We start from the raw sequence: 17,576 nt of genomic DNA, 5'->3' as shown, positions 1-17,576 counted from the left end.
TAAGAGTAAATGAACAGTTTGTTTCATTAAATGATCTTGAAAGCTCACTTATAAAACTATACAAGCAAAGTGCCCCAGAAGGTCCCAGAACTTGCATTAGTTTCATCCCTGTTCACTCTTCTTCCTTGTGGCCATACCCTGCTGACACAGCCTTAAAGGCCTAAGGTAAACAACAAGTTTAAAAAAAAATCAATGTATCAATAGATAGATAAATAACCAAACCAAAACATTAACAACAACAAAAAAACTTAGCAGAGAGGAAAAGGGGTTAGGGGGACACTTGGCAGATAAGATCTCTGGGTTTGCCTTTACTTTCTTTTGCATTTGGGGCACACTGGATCAGTAGGAGCCAGGAAGCTCCCGAGAGTACTTTTTTAAGGTTTTTTTGCCAGTTCCTAGCAAGACGTGTCAGCATTCCAGTTGTGAACTCCTTTTAGTCCTTTAGTAAAATGTGACACTTTGCTTACTATTCTTGGTTTTCTAAAGGTCAAACTTCCAAACATATTCAGTTTGAAGCATTGTAGTCACTGCAAATGCTACTACTGTTCCCTACCTGGGAATATAATTTGCATAAGAGAGTAAAACTGTTGCCTGAATTTGTCACATAATATAGAACAACTGTATGGTAGTAGAGCGCTAACTCAATAGTGCCTAAATATTTTCATCCTATAAGATTGGGCTAGGTAGAGGTGAGAAGTATGGTAAGGAGGGGTGAGTGGAGGATGAGGTACTAATAGAGAGGGGCAGCCAAGGGACAAGGTGAAAAATGGCACATGAGGTGGGGTTTAAATGAACAGATGGAGGGTGAGGGCAAGAAGAGAGGAGGCTGCAGTCCACTCTTCAGGTTGAGGAACACTGGTCTCATCTCCCCCCTCTCCAGGGCAAAGCAGGTGGCCGTTTATCCAAGAGCTAGCATGTGAGTGTAAGTCCTTTACATGCTGCCTAAAAATGAATTTCAAGCAACTCATTTCACCGCACCAGGCCTCAGTGTGCTGACCTACAAAAGGGGGATGCTCTAGCCCAAAGTGATTCAAGGAGAAACTAGGTTGAGGATAGACGAAATGTGAAACCAGGAGAGAATTCTATTAAGCCTCTGCCCCTCTTAGGCCACAAAATATCAGCCAGTTGTGAGTAGGACAAACTAGCAGGCAGAAGGAAAAATGGCACAGCATCAAATGATACTGACAGACCCTTAACTGCAGTTTAATGGTGAAGCTAGAAGCCATAGAAAATCACATTATTACTAGCCCATAAAGTGTAGAGATATATACACATTTAATTGGAAAAAAATTACAATTATACTAAAGAATAAGGAAATGCACTTCTGAGGGCAAAGGATTTTTGTTTGTTTGTTTTTACCAATACTACCTGTTGGCTGAGTTTTTTAAGGTAAGAGATAACACTGTAACTAAGTCCACAATCTAAATTATCTGATATCAGATTTGGAGCTCCCATCATCCTTAGTGCTTTCTTTAATGGCTATAAGGAAACAAAATACACAACAGTAAGAATAGAATAAATCTTAAAATACTCAAAGTTCAGTTATAAGGGGCAAAGGGACATGATTAATTTTTTTAGAAGTCAAGGCGCTGCACATAAACCAAACATGGAACATTAAAAAGTGGCAATGAAAATAGCAGAGAGGTAAGGAGCAGAAAGTAAAAAAAAAAAAAATCAGAAGAGAGTGGGATAAGAAGAGCAAGTAACAGCAAATTCAAACAAGTAAATTGCTTTCAGTCTTAATTCCAAGGTCATAAAATTGGTTCACATTGCATTTTATTGCGGACCCCATTCCTGCCATGGTCAATACCAACACACCCCAATTTCTCCTCCCAGTGACACCAATGGTCCCATTGAAGATTCTGCCTTTTCACCTCTAGAAAATTGGCTTTAAGTTACCACATAGACCTCTGAAATAGGTTTGAGAATCTAGATTTAGATTACAAGTTCAAATTCATTGTATTTGCCTCAAACTGTAATACCCCAAATGAGGCCAAGTAATGGTTACAGTGCCTCCACTTCTTGCTGTGCCTAGGACATGTGTGACAGGCCATAAACAACTATAATACTGTCTTCAGAATTTCGTTTTCAGAGGGAGTCCCCAAGATTGAGAATTTCTAGAGTTAAAAAGGGAAGTTGGTATAACACATGAATCAATACCTATTTATTCTTCATTCCAAAATTAGAATTTCATAGATGAGTTTTAATAAGAGAAAAATAGATGTGTTTCATAAAAATAACCATGGCAGTTAAAAGAAACAAAACAGAAAAAAAAAAAAACAGTGCTCTTTTGTGCCATCATGACATCTCTAAATTCTTACATGGTTTGAGAAGACAGTGACGACACAAATATTTGTAAAATAAATAAAAAGATAACTATCTTATGGCAGGGTAAAGCTTTTGATTCATTGGCATTTCTTATGACAAGAATCATCATTGACACAGTTAATACATATACACATCAATACATACTAATAAGTAGTATGGAGGCAGAGTTTTTAAGTAGCTGTCAAAAGCCTGTCGCCACTTCAGATTTGGCTTAAGCTTGTGAACTTTAAACAAGTCATCTGTAACAGAAAACAAAATAGAATATTACATTATTTCAGCCCTGAATCCCAACATCTAAATCAAGTAATTAGTAACTTGCATCCATAAATGTCAGATTTTAATTACTGAGATAAATATTCCACCATCTACTTTATTGTATTTTTTTGGTGGTTGTATTTATCAAAATTATATACCAATGACCCTTGCTCACAACAGATCAACTTACGATTTTTCAGTTTTACAACAATGTGAAAACAATATACAATTCGGCAGATACTGAGATTTGAATTTTAATCTTTTCCCAACCTAGCGATATGCAACACAATCTATCCTCTCTCACAATGCTGGGTAGCAACTGTGGGCTGCAGCTCCCAGTCAACCATGCAATTGCCAGGGGAAATGACTGACACTCTACAGTGTACTGTGTTGCTAAGCTACCGTGGGGCAGTCGGTAGGTTAGGGGTATCAGATGCATTTGCCACTTAAAGTTGGTTTATCGGACTTAACCCCATCACAATTCAAGGAGCATCTGTATTGTATTTTTCTAGAAAATGAAACAAATTCTTGAGAAACACATTCCTCTTCCACCTACAAAGCCACATAAGATATACTATTAAAATATTGACTCCAATTCACTTGAAATATTTTTCCTATCTATTACATATTGATAATTCTAATGTAGTAATTTCATCTGAGGGCAGCTCCACAGTTACTGGTGGATGGAATAACATTTCTTTCATTTAAATATAGAATTTGTTATTATTTTTGCTGAAAGGTCAAGGTAAAGAGATTTTACAAAACATATGAGAAGAAAAGCTAAGCCTCTAGTCTCCAGGCAGTCATGGGCAAGCTCAAAGTTCTACTTTGGGTTCTCCATAACTGGCTCCTATTTGTTCAGCCATGTTTCTCTTCCTCTTCATTGCTTTGCTTTCTGTGTTCAAGCATTTTGAACCAAAATTTGTCACATAAATGTTAATTACTGGGTGATAGTAAAAGCACATACAGTTGTTAGGATGAAGTTGGAAATTCTGTACAGATGAACATATTTCTTGAATACCATGTACATTAATATAACTGAAGATATTTACCTTAAATATGCAGACATTCCCTACCTTTTCACACTTTAATTATTTTGAAAATCTAAATACATTTTACATACTGTACGAAAATTTCTAAAACATCTCATTATTTCCTTCATACCTTATCATTTCCTTCCTAAGGTAAGAAAGCATATATAATAATTCAAAATTGGCATCCCCAGACATCAAAATGAATAACACACATACTACCAATACAAAATATACCATGAAATCATTCTCTACTGTTTCTTTAGGCTTTATTAATTTTTGCTGTAAAAAAACCCAAATATTTTACATCTAGAGATAAAACCGTGCTTAATTTCTCTACAATTAGGGCTCTTCTTTGAAATTCTGAATTACTTTAGTAAGAAGAGCAACTACAAGCCAGTTGTGGTGGTGCACACCTGTAATCCCAGGGACTCGGGAGACTAAAGCAGGAGGATCACGAGTTCAAAGCCAACCTCAGCAACTTAGTGAGGCCTTAAGCAACTTAGCAAGACCCTGTCTCTAAATAAAAAAATAAAAAGGACTGGAGATGTGGTTCAGTGGTTAAGCACCCCTGGGTTCAATTCCCAGTACCAAAAAAAGAGCAACTATATATTTTCTTCCTTTTACTGCCATAATAAATTATTCACTCCTGCTGAAATGAATTTATGGATTCATAAATGGAGGTATTTTGTTCTTTGGTATAGGGTTAAAAAAGCAAAGAAGAATGATCTGAAGAGACTTCTGGTTCATGCCAGTCCTTTACAGATCATTCATATCTTGACAGAAAGAAATAAGACACCGTGGAAATATCCCATCATACTGTGTCTTTACATGGAATTACACAGATTTTTGGAAACTGACAAAAACACTGGAGAGACTTTTAGATACAAATAGATTAGATAACCAGAGTCAGTAATACTCTTAAGTATTTCTAGCAATGCCTAGTGCAATGATTCTGCCCAGGAGCTGGCCTAGTCTAAATATTTCTTGTCTGATTTTTAAAATGAAGGTCAGGGGAAGGAAGAAATCATTCCAGAGTCCAGATGAATAGTAGTGACACTGCTTTAGTTGCTACTTCTGTAGCTCAGAAAATGGTTTCTATGCTATTACATGTCCATTCACATGGGGTCTCTAGGATGGTGCAGTAAAGACGTCATCAACAATTAGCTGATTCATATTTGAAAGAACAGGAAATAATAGTATAGAATAAAGTAAAATAAAACTGCCAATATCTCAAAAGCTACTGATATTTTCTCTTCCAGTTTCTTTCTTTCTACTCCACTCTTCTACAGAGGGCAGACCTGGGTTGGAGTGCAAGCTCAGTCACTTCCTTAGCTAAGTGAGTTTGGATAAGTCATTTCACCTTTGTAAGCAGCCATTTCAACTATAAAATGGTTTAAGTGATAACTGCATTACCACAATAACATTCTGAGGAACTAGATTAGTATGAAAGTAAATAAACCAGAATAAGCTGTCAAGCACAAGATATTTTTTTTATACAAAATAAATTCTTCTTCTCTAGTCTTTCTTCTGACACATCTTCCTTTCTTCTTCCCAATCATAGCTGATCTTTTCTTTTTGAGGTGCTGTGTATTTAACCCACTGCCTAGTACATACTAGGCAAGTGCTCTACCACTAAGCTACAGCCTCAGCTCCCATAACAGATCTTAATATAAAACTGAAATTTATTTTTCACACAAGTCCCCAGACTTCAATTTTAAAATGGAAAAAAGAAACCCATACGACAGGCACAGTGGCACTTGCCTATAATCCCAGTGACTCAGGAGGCTGAAACAGGAGGATCATAAGTTGGAGGCCAACCTAGGAAACTTAGCAAGACCCTGGCTCAAATTTAAAATAAATAAATAAATAAAAAGGGGCTGGGGAAGTAACTCAGTGGTAGAGCACTTGCACAGCATGTGTGAGGCCAGGTTCTATCCCTAGTATAGGTTTCAGTTGAAAAATCACTCATCATACTAAGAATCAGAAAGATTTCAAAATAAAATTTAAAACACAAGAAAGGCCAACAAGAAGATACCAAAATTAGAAATATCTATAAGAATTTTAAAGAAGTCATTATAAAACATGTTTCAATAAATAATTATGAATAGGCTTGTAACAAATGAAAAAATGGACAACCTCAGCAATCAGATGGAAAATAAGAAGTAGAAGATATAGAAAAGCAGCAAATGAACATTTTAAGACTGAATGATACAATAACCAAAATAAAAAAGCTCAGTGAAAGGGCTCAACAGCAGAATGGAGGGGACAGAAGAAATAATCAGTGAACTGGAAAACAGAATTATAGAAATGATGTAATTAAAATAAAAAGAAAGTAGAATGGAAAAAAATGATCAGAACCTCAGAAATTCATGAGATTATAGAAAAAAACCATTAAACATGTATGCCACTGGGTTTCTGGAAGGAGAAGAGAAAGAAAGTGGGGCTGAAAAAGTACTCAAGGTAATAATGACTGAAAATGTCCAAATTTGGAAAGACATATAAACAGACAGATTCTTGAAGCTAAATAAATTCCAAACAGAACTAATTTAAAGAAATGCATGCCAAGACACCTCCTAATTAAACTTAAAAAACTGAAGACAAATATGTCTTGAAAGTAAAGAAAATCAACACCTTACCTATAGGGGTAAAACAATTATAATAAAAGTGGATTTGTTTCCAGAAATTGAAGACAGTAGAAGGAAGTAGCACAGAAATTTTCAGATGTTGAAATATAAGTGCTGTCCACCGAGAATCATATCCAGAGAAAACATCATTCAAGAAGACATTCTTTTGTGTTTTTCCCCCCAGTAATGGGGTTCAAAATCAGTGGCATTCTACCACTGAGCTCCATTTTCAATTCTTTTTATCTTTGAGACAGGGTCTCACTTAGTTGCTGAGGCTGGCCTTGATCTTGCTACCTTCCTGCCTCTGCCTCTTGAGTCACTATGAGTACAGGCATGAACCACCATACCTGGCTGAAATTAAGACATTCTTAGATGAAAGGAAACTAAGAGAATTTGTCACTAGCAGACCTGCCCATAAAAGAAAACAGCTATAGAAGTTCTTGAAACAGAAATTAAACAATAAAAAATGAAGCTTGGAGCATCAGGAAGGAAGAAAGAACATGATAAGCAAAAATACAATAGGTTTTCTTTTTCCTCTTTAGTTTTCTGTTTGACAGTTGAAACAAAAGTTGTACCTCATATGTTTCTAAATGTATAGAGAATAGTTAAGCTAATCTTGTCATAAATGGAAAAAGGTAAAGGAAGGTGAAGATTGTATATTTCCCTTGAATTGATAATGACACTGGTAGACTGCCTAAATTATGTATGTATAACATCTAGAACAGTCCCTTACAGATCTATCCAGATAGACTCAAAAACATTACAGAGAGAACATTTGGCCTTTGATTTGTGGATGCTAACCCAAACAAGGGAGGTGGGGGAGGGGAGTAATAGAAATAGATTGGACTAGACAAAGGATAATGAAGGGAAAGGAGGGGGGAGGGGAATAGGAAAGACAGTAGAACTAATTGGTCATAACTCTCCTAGCCTTGTATTTGTATACACGACCAGAGTAACTCCATATCATGTACAACCACAAGACTGGGAACCTAAGAGTATAAATTATACTCTATCTATGTACATTCTGCCAAAATACATTCTACTGCCATGTATAACTAAAAATTTTAAAAAACTACAGAAAAAATGAAAATGAAATTTTTTAAACTGTCCAAATAACCCAAAACAAGTCAGAAAGATGAAAATAGAGAAATGAAAAACAGAGAGAATAAAAATATTAAAAGGCAGACTTAAGCTCTAACATATAACAATAATTATATTAAATGCTAAGATTTGAAGAATGGATAAAAAAACATGAACTCAAAACGTGTTTACAAGAAACTCATTAAAACTTAGTGGTCATAGGCATGTTAAAAATAAAATGAAGGGTCAGGCAAGCTGGTACATGCCTATAATCCCAGTGACTTGGGAGACTGAGGCAGGAGGATCACGAGTTCAAAGCCAGCCTCAGCAATTTAGCAAGGCCCTAAGCAACTCAGTGGGACCCTGTCTCTAAATAAAACATAAAAAAGGACTGGGGGTGTGGCTGAGTGGTTAAGTATCGCTAATTTCAATCCTCAGTACCAAAAAATAAAAATTAAAATAAATAAATAAAATGATGGGAAAAGAAATCCTACAAACATTTTTAAAAAGCAGGATTAAAAAAGAATTGGCTATATTCATATCTGATAAAGTAGACTGAAGAGCAAAGAAAATTAGAAGAGATACATTACATAAGATCAATCCAGGAAGAATACACAGAACTTCCAAATGTGTATGCACCAAATAACAAGCAGAGTTGCAAAGTATGTGAAGCAAAAATTGATGGAAGTGGAAAAAAACCTCACAAATTCACAATTACAGTCAGGGACATCAAGATTTCTGCCTCAACAACTGCAAGAACAAGTAGAAAATGAACAAAAACATAGCAGAATATTAACCAACAGGAACAATTTAACAGCTATAAAATACTCCAGCCAAAAACAGTGTGCCACACATTATTCTCAAGCATCCACAGAATGTATTCCAAGACAGACAGTATCATTTGCCATAAAACAGATGTCAACATATTTATAAGAATGGATGTCATGCAGTATGTGTTCCGTTCGCAATGGAATCAACCTAGAAACTAGTAACAGGAGGGTAACAGGTAAATTTCAAAATACTTGGAAATCAAACAATATACTTCTAAGTAATGTATGAGACAAAGAAGTGTCAAGAGACATCAAAACATATTGAAGTGAATTAAAATGAAATCTAGCATATTAAAATTTGACAATTTTTCATTTTAATATTACATCAGTGCTGAGAGAGAAATTTAAAAAGGAAAAGTTTCAAACCAATAATCTAAGATCCTATCCAGAAAATCAAAAAAAGGTATAACAAACCCAAAGAAAGGAAATAACAAAAAGAAGACATCAATGAAATTGAAAAAAAAGAAAAATGATAAAAGAAGCAAAATAGATGCTTTTTGATAAGACCAATTAAAGTAACAATCCTCTAATGAGACTAACAAAAAATATGAGACCCTATTATCAATATCACAAATGAAATAAGTGATATGCTCATAGAACCACACACCAAAAGGATAATAACAGATTACTAAGAACTACCCTCCACACTTAAATCTGACAATTTAGATGAACTGGACAAATTCCAGAGAAGCACAACTAACCATTATCTACACAGTGAAATAATCTGAACAACCTTATGACTATGAGAAAAAATGAAATAATCATTTAAGCCCTGCCAAAGGAATCTCTAGACCTAAATAGTTTCACCGCAAAATTCTTATTTATTTATTTATTTATGGTGGTACTGGAGATTGAACCCAGGAGTACTCTACCACATTTTTATTTTTTGAGATAGGGTCTCACTAAGTTGCTGAGGTGAGCATCAAACTTGTGATCTTCCTGCCTCAGCCTCCTGAGTACTTGGGATAACATGTGCATGCTATTGCACCTGGCAGTTTCACTGAAATATTCTATCAAATGTTTAAATAATAATAATAATACACTGATTAAACACAATCTCCTTCAGAAAACAGAATAGAAAGAACAAGTCCTACTTCCTTTTATGAAACTAACAATTAGCCCTCCATATGTCTGTGGGTTCCACATGCACAGATTCAAACTGGGGTATGGGTAGGAACTGTGTCTGTGCTTAACCCATACAGACTATGTTCTTGTCATTATTCCTAAACAACACAGCATAGCAACTATTTATATAGCACTTACAATGCATTAGGCATTATAAGTAATCTAGACATAATTTTAAATACATGGGAGAGAAGCATTACAACTGACATCACAAAATGCAAATGATCATTTGAGATGATTATGAATAATAATCTATATAGAAATGATAATCTAGAAAAAATGAACAAATTTCTGGACACATATACCTTACCAAGACTGAACCATGAAGAAATAGAAAACCTGAATAGATCAAGAACAAGTAATGGTATGGAATCAGTAATAAAAAGTTTCTATCAAAGAAAAGCCCAGGACCAGATTTTTCACTCCTGAGATCTACCAAACATTTAAAGAATTAATACCAATTATTCTTCAATTATTTCAAAAAATTTTGAGGAGCAGGGAATTCTTCCAAACACATTCTACAAGGAAAAAATTACCCTGATACCAAAACCAGACAAGAATACAATAAAAAAGAAAGTTACAGACCAATATCCTTGGTGAACAGAAACACAAAAATCCTTAACAAATACTAGCAAATGAAATCCAACAGCACATTAAACAGTATTTATCTTGATCAAGTAGGATTCAGGGGAATACAGGCTTAACATATACAAATCAACAAATGCAATCTAACACATCAACAAAATTAAAGACAAAATCTATATGATCATCTAAACAGATGCAGGAAAGGCATCTGATAAATTCAACATCCCATTCATAATAAACATTGGAAAAATTATGTATGAAAGGAACATACTTCTACATAATAAAGGTCATATGTAATAAGCTGACAGATAACATTATACCAAGTGGAGTAAAGCTGAAAGTTTTCTAAGATCTGGAATAAGTCAAGGAGGCCCACTTTTACTACTTTTATTCAACATAATACTAGAGTCCTAGCCAGAGCAATCAGATAAGAGAAATAAAGGGCAACAAATTGGAAAAGTAGAAATCAAATTGTCACTGTCTGTAGATGACATGATATATGGAAAACCCTAAGAGCCCACCAAAAAACTATTAGAACTAGTCATATCCAATAGTCAATTATCCGAACCAGAAAGCAAGAAAGCAATCCCACTTACAATAGCTAGAGGGTTGGGGTTGTAGTTCAGTGGCAGAGTGCCTGCCTAGCATGTGAGAGGCACTGGGTTTTATCTTCAGCAACACATAAAAATAAATAAAATAAAGTAAAGGTCCATCTACAACAGCTAGAAAAAAGAAATCTCTCCAAGTAATTTAACCAAAGAACTGAAAAATCTCTAAAATTAAAACTATTAAATATTGATGAAAAAAATGGAAAGGGTCACACCCCACACACAAATGGAAAGACATCCTGTGTTCATGAATTGAAAGAATCAATATTGTTAAAATGCCCACACTACTTAAATAATCTACAGATTCACTGCAATCTCCATCAACACACCAATGACAGTTTTCACAGAATTAGAAAAAAAAAATCTTAAAATTTGTATGGAACCCCCCAAATTCCTGAATAGCCCAAATGAATCTTGAGCAAAAAGAGCAAAGAATGAGGCATTATGCTATTTGACATCAAAATATACAACAAAACTATAGTAATCAAATGAGCATGGTGTTGGCATAAGAACAGATGAAAGGGATCAGAATAGAACTAACTGCACATAAACCCACACATCTGCAGCCAACTGATTTTCCACAAAGGTTCTAGAGAACATTCACACAGCAGAGAAAAGTCTTTTCAATAATTGTTGCTGGGAAATTTGGATATCCACAGGCAGAAGAATGCAACTAGATTCCTATCTCTCATAAGTTATAAACATCAATTCAAAAACCAATTAAAGACTTATGAGACCTGAAACTACTAAATATGAGACCTGAAACTACTAGCAGAAAACAGGGGAAATGCTATAGGACATTGGAATGGGCAAGGAGTTTTTGGACAAGACGCCAAAGCATAAGAACCAAAAGCAAAAAAATATACAAATAAATGGGACTACATTAAACTAAAGTGTTTTGCACAGGCAAAGAAACAATCAACAGAATGAAGACAGAACCTGGAAAATGGGAGAAAATATTTCCAAATTATTTATCTGACAAGAGGTTGATATGCAGAATATATAAGGAACTCCCAAACTCAATTGCAAACAAATAACCCAATTAAAAATGGGCAACAGACCGGATAAGACACTTTGCAAAAGAAGAGATACAAATGGCCAACAGGTATGTGAGAAAATTCCCAACAGCACTAATCATCAGAGAAATGCAAATCAAAACCACACTGAGATAACAACTCATTGCAGTAAGAATAACTAATTTCAAAAAGACAAGTAATATAAGTACCAATAAGGACGTGGAGAAAAGGGAGCCTTTGCACATTGTGGTGGGAGAATGTAAATTAGGATAATCATCATGGAAAACAGCATGAAGTTTCCTCAAAAAATTTTCTTTTAAATTAAAAGTAGAACTCGATATGATCCAGCAATCTTACTATTGGATATATATCCAAAGGAAATGAAATCAATATATTGAAGAGATATCTGCACTCCCATGTTTAATGCAGCAATATTCACAGTTGCCAAGAAATGAAAGTTACTTACATGTCCATCAACTGATGAATAGGTTAAAAAAAAATGAGGATGAAATTCTTGAAGATGGCAGAGTAAAAGTGGTTATTTTCCAAGTTGCTCCATGGCGTGAGACCAGGAAAGCAGATCAACAGCTTCTCAGTGAGGTGGGTGAAAGGGATTTTACTGGGATTTAGTACTGGACTCTCAGAACAGCTTAGGGACTTAGAAGGTTAGATATAATAAAATAAAAGAACAAAACCCACTGCTAGCAGCAGCGGCGACCAGAGTTGATCCACTACAGGCAAAGCAGGGAAGGAGATTAAGAGTATCTGCATTTCAGGTGACATGGTGGCATGTCTTGATACAGAGAAATAAGAGATCAAGGACATTGCTGGACTGATCCAGACGTTGCGCTACACTATATGCTGATGCAGGAAAGATGCTGCGTATCTCCAGGTTGTCCTGGAGATCCAAGGCAGATGCCATTTTTCCTGCCATGCTATGGTGGCCAGTGGCATGGGAACAAGTCCAGGATCCCAGGCCTGTGCAATCCAAGCTGGGTCCAAAAACCAGACTGGACAGATGTCCACCATATGACTCAGAGTGTGCATAGTTCACTAGGAGAAATTCAGAAGTGCAGAGTGTTTTACGCAGGGGAATACAGGTCATTGATACTGGAGACCCCCTGGGTCCTTCCCACCCTTTTAGTCTGCTGGCTTGCAGGACCAATTGGGGTGAGCTGGGAATTGGATCAAGTCGGTGGGTATGCTTGGGGACTGAACCCAGGAGATCAGAAAGAACAATCCACATCTGGCAGAGAGGGTGAAGTATTAGCTACTCCACCACACTAGTGGAACATAGGAGAGACTCCAGGGAGTAGGATCCCAGTGTGGATGGGTTTCTATCCTCATATCAGATAAACTGGACTTCAAGTCAAAGTTAATAAGAAGAGACAAAGAAGGTCATTTCATACTGCTTAAGGGAATTAAACATCAACAAGACATAACAATCATAAATATTTATGCCCCAAACAATGGAGCAGCTATGTACATCAAACAAACCCTTGTGAATATCAAGAATCAAATAGACCAAAACACAATAATATTGGGTGACTTTAACACACCTCTCTCATCCCTGGATGGATCTTCCAAACATAAACTAAATAAATAAGCTATAAACTAAAAAATACAATTAACAATTTAGACTTAACAGACATATATAGAATATTTCATTCATCAGTGACTGAATACATTTTCTTCTTAGGAGTGCATAGAGCATTTTCTAAAATAGATCACATCTTAGGTCACAAAATAACTCTTAGCAAGTACAAAAAATAGAGATAATACCTTATATTCTATCAGATCATAATGGAATGAAATTAGAAATCAACAATAAAATAAAAAATAGAAGCTACTCTAATACCTGTAGACTAAATAATATGCTATTGATTGGTGAATGTATAGCACAAGAAATCAGGGGTGAAATTAAAAAAATACTTAGAGGTAAATGAGAATAGTGATACAACATATCAAAATCTCCCACACTATAAAGACGGTTCTAAGAGGAAAGTTCATAGCATTGAGCTCATTCATGAAAAGAATAGAAAGATACCAAATAAATAATCTAATACATATCTCAAGTCCCTAGAAAAATAAGAACAAATCAACATCAAAATCAGTAGATATGAAATAATTAAAATCAGAGCCAAAATCAATGAAATTGATATTTTAAAAATCAAAAAAAAAATCATCAAAACAAAAAGATGGTTCTTTGAAAAAATAAACAAAATTGACAAGCTCTTAGCCAAGCTAACCAAAAGAAAGAGGGAAAAAAACTCAAATTATCAAAATTCTTGATGAAAAAAGAAATACAGGATAATCAGAAATTATTTTGAAAATTTATACTCCAATAAATTAAAAAATCTTGAAGACATAAATTTCTGGAGACATATGACCTACCCAAATTTAACCAGGAGGACATAAAAATCTAACCAGATCAATTTCAAGTAATGAAATTGAAGACACCATCAAAAGCCTACCAACAAAAAAAAAGTTCAGGACTGGATGGATTCTCAATTGACTTCTACCAGATGTCTTTAGAGAAGAACTAACACCAATCCTCAAATTATTCCATGAAATAGGAAAGGAGGGAACCCTTCCAAACTCATTCTATGAAGCTAGTATCACCCTGATACCAAAACCAAAGACACATCAAGGAAAGAAAACTTCAGAGCAATATCCCTCATGAACATATATGTAAACATTCTTAATAAAATACTGAAAAATCACATACAAAAACACATTAAAAAGACAGGGCATCATGATCAAGTGGGATTCATCCCAGAGATACAAGATTGGTTCAACCATATGGAAATCAATAAATGTAATTCATCACATCAATAGACTTTTAAAGAAAAGTATCACATGATTATCTCAATAGATGCAGCAAAAGCAAAAGCATTTGACAAAATACAGCATCCATTCATGTTCAAAACACTAGAAAAACTTGCGATAGTAGGACCATACCTCAACACTGTAAAAGCGATACATGCTAAACTCAAGTCCACCATCATTCTCAATGGAGAAAAACTGAAAACATTCCCTCTAAAAAGTGGAACAAGACAAGGATGTCCTTCCTCTTTCACCACTTCTATTCAACATAGTCCTTGAAACTCCAGCCAGAGCAATCAGATAGGAGACAGAAATTAAAAGAATACGAATAGGAAAAGAAGAATTCAAACCATCTCTATTTGTCCATGACATGATCCTATATTTAGAAGACCCAAAAAATTTCCACCAAAAAACTTGTAGAACTCATGAATTCAGCAAACTTAGCAGGATACAAAATTAGCAGCCATAAATCAATTGTGTTCCTATAAACCAATATGAATCAGTTGAAAGAGAAATTTGGAAAACTATCCCATTCACAATAGTCTCAAAAAAATTTCAAAATCAATCTCACAAGAGGTGAAAGACCTCTACAGTGAAAACTACAGAACACTAAAGAAAGAAATTGAAGAAGACCTTAGGAGATGGAAAGATCTCCCATGCTCTTGGATAGGCAGAATTAATACTGTCAAAATGGCCATACTACCTAAAGTGCTATAGAGATTTAATGCAATTCATATTAAAACTCCAATGACATTCTTCATAGAAATATAAAAGGCAGACAAGAAATTCATTTAGAAAAATAAGAGGCCCAGGATAGCCAAAGCAATCCTCAGCAAGAAAAATTAAGAAAGAGGCATCATAATATCAGACCTTAATCTATACTACAGAGCCATAGTAACAAAAACAGCATCATGTTAGCACCAAAACAGACCTGAAGACCAATGGAATAGAATAGAAGACACAGAGACAAACCCACATAAATACAGTTATCTCATACTAGATAAAAGCACCAAAAACATACACTGGATAAAAGATATCCTTTTCAACAAATGGTGATGGGAAAACTAGAAATCCATACATAATAGAACACCTATATCTCATGCTGCACAAAACTCAACTCAAAGTGGGTCGAAGACCTACATAATAGCCCAAAGACGACTCTGCACCTACTAGAAGAAAATGTAGGCCCAACATCCTAACATGTCAGCTTAAGAACCAACTTCCTTAACAAGTCTCCTAAAGAGCAAGAAGAAAAATCGATAATAAATGGGATGGTATCAAACTAAAACCTTCTTTACAGCAAAGGAAACAATCAAGAGTGAGAAGAGAGAGCCTACAGAATGGGAGAAAATCTTTGCTATCCACACCCTGCATAAGGTATTAATCTCCAGGATATATAAAGAACTCAAAAAGCTTAACACCAAAAAAAAAAAACAAACACTCAAATAACCCAATCAATAAATGGGCAAAGGAACTAAATAGACATTTATCAAAGAAAAAATATGAACAATCAATAAACATATGAAAAAATGTTCAACATCTCTAGCAATTAGAGAAATGAAAATTAAAATTATACTGAAATTTCACCCCACTCCAACCAGAATGGTAACAATCAATAACACAAGTAACAATAAGTGTTGGAGAGGATGTGTGAGAAAAGGTACATTCATACATTGCTGGTGGGACTGCAAACTGGTGCAACCACTATGGAAAGAAGTATGGAGATTCCTCAGAAAACTAGGAATGGAACCACCATTTGACTCAATTAGCCCACTCCTCAGTATATATCCAAAGGTTTTAAAATCAGCTTATTACAGTGATGCAGACACATCAATATTTATAGCAGCTCAATTCACAATAGCTAAACTATGGAACCAAACTAGATGCCCATCAATAGATGAGTGGATAAAGAAAATGTGATATATATACACAATGGAATATTATTCAGTTATAAATAAGAATGACTTTATGACAATCACCAATAAATGGATGGATCTGGAAAGTATCATGCTAAGTGAAGTAAGTCAATCCTAAAAAACCAAGGGTTGAATGTTCTCTCTGATATATGGAAGCTCACCCACAGCAAGTGGGGTAAGAATAGAAGTTCAATGGATTAGACAAAGGGGAATGAAGGGAAGGGAAGGGCAATAGGAATAGTAAAGAAAGTGGAAGAAATCTGACATAACTTTCCTATGTACATATATGAATACACCACAGTGAATCTCAACATTGTGTACATCCACAGACTGGGATACTAATTAGAATAAGATATACTCCATGTTTATATAAACATATCAAAATAGATTCTACTGCCATGTGTAACTAAAAAGAACAAATAACTTTGTTCTTTTTGACACAATGGAATATTTTTCAGCCATGAAAAGGAATGAAATCCTGTTATGCTAAACAAAATAAACCAGGCACAAATGCCAAGAGTGATATAATCTTCCTCATGTGGAATCTAAAAGTTGATCTCATAGTAGTTGAGAGTAGAATGGTAGTTACAAGCAACTTGGGAAAGCAAGGGGGTGGGAGATAGAGAGCTGGGAAGAGCTTGATCAACAGGTACTAAGTTACACTGAGATAAGAGTAAGATGCTCTGGTGTGCTATTGCACGGTAGGTTCACTACAGATAACTATAATGTACTACATATTTCAAAGAGTTAGAAGAAAGGATTCTGAATTTTTTTTTACCATAAAGAAATAATAAGTGTTTGTGGAGATGTTTGCCCTGATTTATATAATACCCAATGCATAGATGCATGGAAACATCACATGATACCCCATAATTATTATGTATTATTTTTGTTTTTATTTATCAGTTATGAATAGATTACAAAAACAAATTAAAGTGTATGGGAGGGTACGTGTAGGTTATAAACACTATCTTACATCATACCATGAACTTGAGTATCTGTAGATTTTAATATCTGTGTGTGGGGGTGGTTACTGACACAATTCCCTGTGCATAGTGAAAGATGCTTATATTATTCTGACACCTAAACCAAAGCAATACTAAATAATAAAGCAAACTATAGGCTAGTATCACTCATGAACATAAATTCAAACATAACAAATATAACCAAATAGAATTTAATAACATTTAAAAGAATTAATATGCCATGACCAATGGGATTTATTTTTATTTCAGGAATACAAAGCTGGTACAATCAGTACAATCACATGGTCATAGTAATTGATGAATAAAAAGCATTTGACAGATTGTAACACCTAGTCGTGATTTTTTAAAACTCTAAAAAAATAA

At 34.9% G+C, this 17,576-nt stretch overlaps 1 protein-coding gene across 5 annotated transcripts in view; it reads right to left on the bottom strand.

Moving 5' to 3' along the window:
- Window positions 1–17,576, bottom strand: part of LOC124972123 (integrator complex subunit 6-like) — a 71,084-nt gene that overhangs the window by 11,178 nt on the left and 42,330 nt on the right. For 3 of the 5 annotated variants that reach the window (XM_047536351.1, XM_047536346.1, XM_047536348.1), the window contains exons 10-11: window positions 2,473–2,567; window positions 1,369–1,479 (exon numbers count right to left, since the gene is read on the bottom strand). In XM_047536351.1, the coding sequence (XP_047392307.1) occupies window positions 1,369–1,479; window positions 2,473–2,567 (206 nt within the window). The remainder of the gene's footprint in view (window positions 1–1,368; window positions 1,480–2,472; window positions 2,568–17,576) is intronic. The other 2 variants (XM_047536350.1, XM_047536347.1) reach the window with 1 other exon arrangement.

This window comes from Sciurus carolinensis, chromosome X (assembly GCF_902686445.1).
Source record: "Sciurus carolinensis chromosome X, mSciCar1.2, whole genome shotgun sequence".
NCBI lineage: Eukaryota > Metazoa > Chordata > Mammalia > Rodentia > Sciuridae > Sciurus > Sciurus carolinensis.
This window is presented reverse-complemented; position numbering and strand designations above follow the sequence as displayed.